Genomic DNA, 10,615 nt, shown 5'->3' with positions numbered 1-10,615 from the left:
CAGCTCTTCCCTTACACCCCGCGGGTTAGAGCCCTACCGGAGGAGCGGGCAGGGGCAGGGCGGGGTGTCTCCACGTTCGCTGGTATTCCTGCAGTGCCCCCCTGCAGTCAGGGGCTGGGGGGCTGCACTGAGCTGCCTGGTAAGCCCAGCTCCTCGGGGGGTTTCTGTGTCCGAAAGAAAGGCACAGGAGCAGCAGGTATTTGTTGCCTGAAATCAAGACTCTCGAAACCAAAAGTTAGAGAAGAGAAACTGCAATATTATTGAGCGCTGGCTGCTAGGTGGGAAATACCCACACATCGAGTGTGCCCTTAAGAGAGTCCTGTGCCGTATTTACACCAAAGAAATTACAAAGTTCTGCCTATCTAATACAACTGCTCCTCCTACCTGATGCATGTTTATTGCGGGATTTCCACACCTGCACGGTTCAATGTGCAGCGTCAGCAAAATCATCTGCGCTTGCATGAAGGTCTCAGAGGTTGTTTGGGGGAGATACCCTTCCTCGTTATGTCCTTTTAAGTTCCGGGGCCACAGCTGTTCATTCTATCCTTCCCAGCTTCCGTAGAGTGTGCCCAAGTGGCCAAGAAGGCCAGGAGCATCCTGGCATTAAAGCATCCTGTTTTAAGGAAAGGGGACGTTAGAGAAGATGCCCTTCTTGGCTTTACCTTTGCTAAAGCTAACACTGCAATAATGAGTATTTGTAATTAGAGTGTCACTGAGGCTCAGTTAACCTTACACGCCACACCAGAGCACTTCCGGTTTATGCAGTGAGGTGCGTGCGGCCACCAGGAGCAGGGAAGTGATTGTCCCCCTGTGCTCAGCACTGGTGAGGGCACACCTTGAGTACTGTGTCCAGTTTTGGGCCCCTCACTACCAGAAAGACATTGAGGTGCTGGAGCGTGTCCAAAGAAGAGCAACAGAGCTGGTGAAGGGTCTGGAGGACAAGTCCAGAGAGGAGCAGCTGAAGGAACTGGGGTTGTTAAGTCTGGAGGAAAGGAGGCTGAGGGGAGATCTTACTGTTCTCTAAACCTACCTGAGAGGAGGTTGTAGAGAGGTGGGGGTTGGTCTCTTCTGCCACATAACAAGTGACAGGGCAAGACAAAATGGCCTTAAGTCGCGCCAGGGGAGATCTAGGTTAGATATCAGGAAAAATTTCTTCACAGAGAGGGTCATTAAGCATTGGAACAGGCTGTCCAGGGAGGTGGTGGAGTCCCCATCCCTGGAGGTGTTTAAAAGCCGTGTGGATGTGGTGCTGAGGGACATGATTTAGGGACCCTGGCAGTGCCAGGTGAACAGTTGGACTCGATGATCTTTAAGATCTCTTCCAACCGAAGTGATTCTGTGAATTTCTCCTAACTAGCAATAAAGTACAGAACTTGATGTATAAGAAAACCTTGAGCAGATTTACTTCTTCCCTATTCCCTCCTATCAGTGTCTACAGCAGACACTCAGGAATTAGCTGTCTTCTATGATACCTGTTAGTTCATAGATAAATATTTCAGATGGTTGTTAATACATCCTTTCAGATAATTATCTGTACATACTAATTGCCATGTATGCACTTTTTTTTTTTTTACCAGATGGGCCCTCTCAAGGTAACTCATTCACCTAGTCAGTCCCTGCGTCTCCCCTTGCATTTCTAACGGGATCCTGTTAATAGTGAATATTTTAACTGGAGAAGTGCAATTTTCAGCCTCCACCCCTCTGCACAAAGCCAAATCTGTTTCTTGCAGTAACTTTTGCTTTGACACATTTAGCAGTTACCCCACGAGTCATTTAGGATTTAATCAGACCATCTGGTCAGATCATATTCACATGGCTCCGTATTAGGCAGGCCTGATACATTACAGTGGACAGCCTGCCAGGCTGCCATCTCCTACCATAATTCCTGTATTATTTTCTGACATCAGAAACAACCTATGTGGAACATTCAGTGCTTTTTGCTCAGCAGTTAGCTTGTCTTCTCTCCCTCTGTGGTGCTCAGTGTGCTGAGCTAAGTTGGAACCAGGGGGAGATTTTCATTTACAGTCTGATTTTTTGTTCCTCAGTATTATTTGCTTCCAGAATACTGTGCAACCCCTTTTTCCAGTTCTCCACCAGATCCCTCTCAAAATGAAGCATTCAGGTGGCTTCACGGATTCTGTTTTTTGCTCGAGGCTTTGATTTTCCTGCTCCCTCTCAATGAAACGATGATTCGTACAGAAGCGACGTTAATAATTTACCTCTGCCTTGGACAAGGTTTACCAATAATTTACCTCTGCCTTGGACAAGGTTTACCAATAATTTACCTCTGCCTTGGACAAGGTTTACTACTTGCTGGGGCAGGCATTTACTGTGTCCACCAGTTAACGTCACCAGGATAGCTATTTCCACACTGCTCTGTGAATAACCTTCACAACATGAGTCAGGCAGTCTTGGATGGGTATTGCAAGTGGTATTTGCCCTGGCATTGATGTTCCGGCAAAATCACCACCTTTGGGGCCTTCTGGATCAGACCCTGGTTATGAACTCCCACCTCTGGAATGCTGGACTCTTTTCTCAGATGCTTTGTAGCTTAGTATGCAACTAGGTGCTGAATTTTTAGTTCGGTTTAGTGTTGTGCACATTTATAGGGCTTGTCTGGGTGTGATTGCATGTATCCCTCATCAGTTAATGTGTGGACACTTACTCCAGAATACGAATACTTTGAAAGCATGTCTACCATGGCATACTGAAGAATGAGTAAAGATGCCTTCATGGATTCGGGTTGCTTGACTACCAGAAGCTGAAGATCTGCTCTCCCATGCTAACAAGCTAATGCCCAGGACTCCTAGAAGACAACAACAGGGTCAGATACACGATGAACTCCCAGGGGTTCAGGGGCTTCAGCCTTTATTTTTCATAAACCACAACATGATACGAGGATGAGACTTCCTACATCTGGGTGGAAGAGACATGGTGTTAGGAAAATCTCCCAGCTCACTCCTTTTGCAGCCCTGGCGTTGTAGCGGCATTTGGTTCTCGCTGTAGCCCAAGCTGCTCTTCAGTTTTGTCTCCTGGCTGCTCCTACCTGCAGCTCTCTTGTCTGAGAGAGACATTCCTCCTTGCTTCTTGCATTGACATTACTCTGCACATCCCAAAAGCAGGAGCTGCTCTCCCTGGGCTCAAGTGCATCCCTGTGCTGCAAGGCAGCAGTGCCACCTCGGGGCACTACCCAGAACTAGGAAGTCTGCTAAAATATGGGCCACTGTTCACATTTTTGCACAGTATACAGTGTCATCAGGTTTATGCCACCAGGAGAGCTCTCCAAAAGTTGAACTACCTGCTGTACTTTCTCCAGCGTATTTGTCATGCTGCTTTAGAAACTCTGAGTCAAAACATCCCTGCAAAACACCGCAACTGCCATTTGGTATCAGCTGGTGAGGACTTGGGCCATCTTGGTTTCCCTGAGAGTCTGAGTTGGCCTTTTGGTGAAGTGCACAGCTGCATGCAGCTGTGCTTGCTCCTTCATCTGGGTTAGCTCCGACAACAGGGCCTCTGTGGCTCTTTTCGGTGATTTAATACTTTGCATTTAAACCACTTCTGATATGTTCCCTTGACAGCCCCTCCGATAGGCAGCAGCTGTCATCATGAATAAAATCTCTGTTACCAGCAGCAAGGGCAAATATTTAATTTCAAGTTTAGAAGGTAAGTGGCTGCAAGCACTGGCTTAAACTCTCTCTAGGGCCACCACTAAGGTCAAAGTTCTCCTTTTCTATGTGTTCCCAGGTATTTTATGCAGGGCTAGTTCTGGTACTTGATAGCAAACCAGCGTATCTGAATAACACAGCCCAAAATAACACAATCATTAATCTTTGTTAAAGCCCCCTTCTGTTACAAGTCCTCTTCTGTATTACACTGCCACAGACTGTTACACAAGCAGCAAGCTGTGTGGTTTATCATCTGGGTGCCACTGATAAGCATTCAGAAGGCTGAACCAAGCAGAACTCAGTTCTTCCCCAGAGCTGGGTATTTCCTCTGCTCCTTAACAGCCCACTGGCAGGGCTATGATGTGCAGTGCTAAATAATCCTTGCCAATATTCCCTCTGCAGTTCCAGAGGAACCCAGACATGAAGTCTACTTCTTAAAGCTGCTTTTATTCCCCTTTTGAAAGTAGCAGCATCAAGACAGTAAGGAAAAGCTTGGAGTCTTTTCCTGTGTTTAAGCCCTCTTGGGCCTCTTCAACAACAGCCATTAAACATTCCACTCTTGCATATTTGGATGAGCTAGGGCTGCTCAAAACCCATGTGGACAGAACACCTACTGTCCAGCCTTCATTCACCTCATCCAACCTGTGTCAAGCCTCAGGAGTGCTTATAAAAGGACAATCTTCTCAAACAAGAATATTGCCAGTGACCAGTTCTAGCAAAGGGCAGTAGCCACCAGTGCTTCCCGTAGCAGAATCTGGCACAAAGTGCTCAGACAGTTTCTCGTCTTGCACTTTCCAGCTTGGAAAGATTGAAGATGACTACTTCTGGGCAGTTGGATTCACTGGGCAGTGGTGTGGACACAGAGATTCAAAGAGGAAAACTCACTGTATTTATTTTTATTGTAATAGAAAAAACCCACAAATAAATCAAAACATCACTTTCTGCCTAAAGGTGTTATTAACATTTTTTAAAATGGCACAGGGGAACCCCAGCAATACAGGACAGCTTAGGAAGTGTGGGCAAAGGGTTCTGGTCCCTTTCAGGAGTTCAGTTTCCTTGCTCCTTTACCAGCTCCTTCATCCTCTGGCTGAAGTTTGTCACTTACATACCCTTCTATATGCTTCTCAGTCTGGTTTATACTCCTATGAGTAGGTATGGCCAGGGGGAATGGTGGGGGCACAGTCCTACAATTTATGCATAATCATCTTTGGAGAAAATGGGTTTCCTAAGAGGCCTACAGGGTACAGTGGTCTCATTATCCAGCAAGACCAAGCGAACAGGATTCCTTCCTACGTTTTTTTTGCCATGAGCCACAGAGCAGTGACCCTGTAGGAGCTCGCTGGCTACTGGGAACAGAGTATGGCCAAGTGAAATTTTACCTGGTGATCTTCAAGTAACATCATCATCTCAGGAGGGCAAAAGGCAGATTGCAAAAGGCATAGGGTGAACATCTTCCTTTTCCTTCCTGCCTCCTGAGAGCACGTAAAAAGTCCAGAAGGCCGCAGCCAAGCAGAAACCAGGCTTGGGACCTCTGAAGCAGTGAACATACAAAGGATATAATCATGCAAGAGCATGGGGCAGAAACCGTGGCACCTACAGGTGCAGGCAGCTACACCTGAAGTAATAGTTTGCCGAAAGACATGCAACCACAGCTGTGCCCAGATCTCTAACATGCTACAGCATTTTGTGGTACAGCCATGTGTGTATTAAGGTGACAGGCTGGTTACTCTTCACAGGTACGGGAAAAGACTGGAGAGGACATACATACTAAACAGGAAAACTAAGCTATGGTTAGCAGAAAACCAGTCCTTCCTCCGGAAGCATCAAAAGGCGTTCATACTTTACTATAGAATGCTTTCTGCAAATAGGATATTTTGATGGGGAAAGCTTGAAAGCTTTTGTATATACCGATCTGTACTAACTGCTACAGGTGTTTCCGAGTCCAGTCCATCAAATGAAATGTTTATGGAGAAGCTGATGGCACAAGCACAGAATGACAAGAAAAAAAACAGCATTCTGGGTTGCAAGGGCCACTGCTGTGCAGTGAGAGCAGTTACACTCAAAACTGCAAAATGGACTGACAGTACCCTATTTCCAGTTGCACAGTGACTCCACAAGGTGCAGGGCAACAAGAGTATTTGACAGTTTCCCCCTGTTCCATCCCCTCAAAAATATGAACCATTATAGTCCACACTGAGTAACAGCATGAGAAACTTTAACTGTATTATTGCAGGAGAAAGAGCAAAGACATCTCCTGTAGGTATGCAGGAAGTTTCCAGTGCAAGAAGTCTGAGATGCGGGACTGAACTTGCAGCAATAATTTTCACAACAAAGCACTGGACAAAGGGCTACACATTTGCATAGATGCTTTTTTCAGCAGCATCTGGGACATGCAATCCCCATTTATGGATCATCAGCGATGTTCTGGGGTTTCTCTGATGTCTGTCTTGTGTTCCTTCCTAACTGTAACCACTACAAAATTGTTCAGGAAAATAGTGTATATACATGCATGAAAAGAAATCAGTGTGCCTATTCTTTCATTGCCCTGATCTTTTTCCACTGCAAGTAATTGCAAAGCTTTAAGAATCTGAAACTAGGTGATATAGTACTGATACAAACTAACACCAATTTAAGGACAGGACTGCTCCTGCATGTATCCCAATAAACTCCACTGTTCCACAGAAAAGCTTCATTTCTCTTACACTTAAGCAGAGCCCTCTCTGTGATGTGCTTGACTGCTTTGGAAAGAACAGCAATATCAAAGAACGCTGGAACTCCTACTGTGTCTGCAACTATATACTGAAGGCAGAATTGGTCCACCTCACATTATTGTGCAGTTGCTGTGCTATTCCTGCCTTACTGTGTTGTAACTCTGGCTTGGTAAAGAAAAAAAACTGAACAACCCAGCTCTTATGCAAAGGTAAACAGTTAACAAGATTCTGTCTATCTGCTGATAAGCTTACATGCGAGAAAAAGAAACATTTAACTTCATTTTACCTTCACTGAAATTTGTTTCCACCACTTCTGCTCAAGAGACTGTTCTTTCAGCTGGTACTTCTCCATAACTCTTGGGTCTAGCATTAGGAGGCTCTTGGTAACCTGCAGTTCCAGCCTTCCTCCCACATACAGCTAGTCCTATTGAAAGCTTCAACTTTTGAGTGTGACACTGACAACACAGTTCAGCTCTATCACATTTTCCACACAGCTATGCCACTGCAAATATTCTCATCAGTTCAGCTTTTCCCCGAGCAATTTATATAATATCCATGAAATGTGCAGAACACTAATCCTGGGACACCTTCGCTTCCTAGGCTAACAATACTTTCTTTGTCTTTATTCCTACAGACTTCAGCAAATAAATACCCCAGAACATAGGCGGTGATAGGAAAAACAGATGCAAGCCTCCAAGGGATGGCTAGGACATCCCCTTTTTAACTCCAAGTTGTGTAAAGGGCCCTTGAATGCTCATGGAATTAATTCCCACTTACCAGCACAGTAGTTACTTAGAAAGCGTCAGCCTACTCGGACAAGACGATCTTTATGAATTAGTATAGTGCTATTAGAAATTATGGCAATCTTTTTGGTAGCATTGTCTTACATGCACCCTGATAAACCCTCTCCCTAGGAAATTTAAAACTTGACTTGTAACTTCTGTAAAGTTAATTCTGATGGGAAATTATAAAATAGAAATCTGGTAGATTCATGTTTAAAAAGGAAGAGGCCTGGTGAGGCTGGGCATGCTGGGTCACTCCCGTTAGCTCTGTCCATTATGTCCACTGATGATATTTCCTCCGGGTGGCTGGATCTGGATGGTGTCCAGCAAGGGTCTTAAAGCTTGTCCAAAAGGTCTGAGAAGGCAAAGAAATAGACATCTCAAATAGTTTATCTGATGAGTAACTTCTTGTGTTTACTACTAAGCGCACACACTTCCTAGAGTGCAATCAAACCAACATCACAGAAGCAAATTTGAAGAACAGACTTCCACTACAAACTAAAGCAAACTAACCTATTAAAGACAGCTTACTGTTCAATAACTAAGAACCTTAAACATGGTTTTATATAAGCCAGTTCTGAGTCCTAACATGCCCAGACTGCTCATGTGGTAATAGTGCACCCGAAACTGGCTTTTAGTAGTTCATTCTACTTAAGTGTGCAAACAAAATCCCTGTTATGCAACTGCAGTGCTCCATTAAGAACCACATCACTACTAAAGACCGCTAGAAGAATAGCCTCTAGCTCCTTTGTACGACAATGGTTCCACACTCACAGAATAATTTCAGTTGCAATCTGTAGCACCTGGTTTATCTTTCAATATGACTCCTTCTGTTAGAGACTTCATCTGATTTTGAGAGATCTGAAGCACTAAGAGCCCAGGCTAGAAGACACGTGTCTCCCAAAGAATGTGGTATACCATTGTTATGAGATGGAGCTCAAATGATCCAACTGTGATCCTCACTATCTGAGAATTTAAAAAAAAAAAAAGTTGAGAGGAACTACCAGGCACAAATTCTTCATTTCCTCTTTTTCATACCCGCTTTTCCCATCCAGTCCTAGCTTTAGAACTGCAGCATTAATTTTAAAATTACATCTCCTCTACCTCTTCGCAAGCAAAGCTAACACCTCCACTGCAATTACAGTGCTTAGAGTAAGAGAAGTGACCTTTAACAGATACCAGTTTTGTAAGACAAAAAACCAACTTGCACTGTTTTCTGAAAATTTCTACACTTCCCTGGTCACATAAGAAACCACCACAAAACAACTAGTTTAAGTTAAAGGCAGAAGAACAACGTTCTCCTGTCATCTTAGTAATGCCAGTGCCAGTCAGCACTTGTACAGTGTTGTAAGTGTTTAAGTAAAGCAAATAGCATCCTCTCCTTAATTTTATGCTGGTTCTCAGAGGGAGACGGCAGAAACTGGTACTACTGGCTCTGCCAAACATTTAAGCACTAGTATAAAGCAATACACTACACGGAGGAGCAGCACACATACTCACGTGGAAAGAACTTCAGCTGGAAGGTCAGTGATGTAGGAAGGGATTTTTCTTCCTGTCAGGAACTGTGCCACTTCATTACTGAAGGTGTTGCAGTTATGTTCAAAGAGGTTATAAGACTCTCCTCTGTGCCACAGGAAAAGAATTCAAACATAGAAAGACAGACTCAGAGATAAATCTAACAAGCAGAAAAACTTAGACCCCTACATTAGTACTTTTTATCCCACAAAGAATTCTAAGGCAAACAGGTAAAATATACGCATCGATTCACCTTCAAATTCTACTGAAACAGGGTGGAAAATGACATCTCTCTGTATCGCTGACTATACAGTTTTTTTTGGAGAGGGTAAGTGAGGTCAGGTTTCTTCAATTAAAACCACAGAAGGAATACTGAGAAATGACAAATCAGGAATTATTGATATTGAAATATAGCCAGAATCCTAAATGCTGATCCTGTTCTTGTGAGAAGTAGACTAGACTCTTCAACAGTCAAGACCTTGCTTTGACTTATCTTAAAGTTGGCAGCTTTACTACAACACTTCACCTATGACTCATGGGGCAAAGGACTATTTACTGAAATATTTCATATAGTGCCGCTATGTTTCCTGGTGATTCTCTCAAAGGCCTTTCAGGCATTATTCCACTTTACAAAAAACAGCGTGAAAGACTTCCTGGCAGAATGTTTTCCCAGCCTAGCTGAAGGCTGGCACACCAGAGGGTTGCCTAGCTGGTAGCTCCTTGTGTATCAGTTCATCAGTTCCAGTCTCATTTTTAGACAGTACCAAATAATACACTAAGCAGACAAAGCTTTATAAGTGGGATTGGTTTCCTAATACCTTCCTCCATTCTGCACGCCTTGCCCTAAAGACTTTTTTTGTTATACAGATTTTATAGTACAAGCTACTACTTACCGGAACATGGATTCCCCCAAAGAGGAAAGATATTCCAGAAAAATTTCTTCTGTGACTTCAGTGTTCCCCAAGTCAACAACTGAGTCTGGGGGACCAAGAAGTGTCCCTCCCTGTAAAAATTAACAGCCAAAACACAATGTTAAATGGACAGAGTTCTTTTGGAGGACTCTACTGAATAAAGCTATTGTGGCTTGTCCAGGCACAAAAGGAGGAACTTTTAGTATATTTGTCAAAAAATACTGGCCTCCCCTGTTCTGCACTCAGAGAAGGAGAAGGATCAGGCAGCTTACATTTCAGCTTGTATACTTGGCTCTTTGTGCTGAAACCTCTAAGCTTTAGAAGAATGGTCCATCTGTTCTGCCTCTCCATGAACAGAAAAGTCTGACAAAGCATTGTGACTTTTTTTTTTTAAATCTTAAAAAGGATGCCTTGAGTTGCCAAGTCTGCATGTAAAACCAAGTCTGCATGACAAGGTGTCACTCTGGCAATGCAGCTGCAGAAGGTGTCTTGGACAGACAGACTCTACCAGCAGAAGCAACACCCAGCCTGTATTTAGTTGGACTTAAACCCACTGTCCATGCTCCCTTTTGCTCAGATACCTTGGGCGACCATGGCAAGCAGCCACATCTGACTGAATTCAGAAGCCTTTCTAAAAGACAGTGACACAAGCAATTTTGATCAGGTAACCCTATTACAAAATTATCTTATCAGAAAAGTAAGTTTAACTTACAGGTGGACAGCTGGTGATTCCTCCACTGCTATAGAAGAACTCATCCTTATGGACTATTATGGAGGTGTGCCTGCCACAGAGAACAAACAACAGGTGAAACAAAGGAAATATTTAACCTAGCACATACATTACTAGTAAATTTGTGTGCTCAAAGATGTCATGAATTATTAACAAAGAAAAAGGTCAATGTGTTTCTGTGAGTAGGAACAGGATCTGCTGGGATACGAATGGATATGGGAGGAATGATTATCAAGCCTGCTGTAACTCTGTAAGTGGTTGTGAAGGAAGATGCTTAGCTAGGTGCCCAAGCATCGGAAGA

At 43.8% G+C, this 10,615-nt stretch overlaps 1 protein-coding gene across 1 annotated transcript in view; it reads right to left on the bottom strand.

Annotated features, from left to right (window-relative positions):
- Nucleotides 1-7,072: 7,072 nt before the first annotated feature.
- Nucleotides 7,073-10,615, bottom strand: part of DESI1 (desumoylating isopeptidase 1) — a gene marked incomplete at its 5' end in the record, with an annotated part of 4,387 nt that continues 844 nt past the window's right edge. Inside the window, 4 exons of the mRNA XM_010133940.1 lie at nucleotides 7,073-7,513; nucleotides 8,659-8,781; nucleotides 9,567-9,676; nucleotides 10,297-10,366. Of these exons, the coding sequence (XP_010132242.1) occupies nucleotides 7,420-7,513; nucleotides 8,659-8,781; nucleotides 9,567-9,676; nucleotides 10,297-10,366 (397 nt within the window). The remainder of the gene's footprint in view (nucleotides 7,514-8,658; nucleotides 8,782-9,566; nucleotides 9,677-10,296; nucleotides 10,367-10,615) is intronic.

Source organism: Buceros rhinoceros, unplaced genomic scaffold, assembly GCF_000710305.1.
Source record: "Buceros rhinoceros silvestris isolate BGI_N320 unplaced genomic scaffold, ASM71030v1 scaffold37053, whole genome shotgun sequence".
NCBI classification, from domain to species: domain Eukaryota; kingdom Metazoa; phylum Chordata; class Aves; order Bucerotiformes; family Bucerotidae; genus Buceros; species Buceros rhinoceros.
This window is presented reverse-complemented; position numbering and strand designations above follow the sequence as displayed.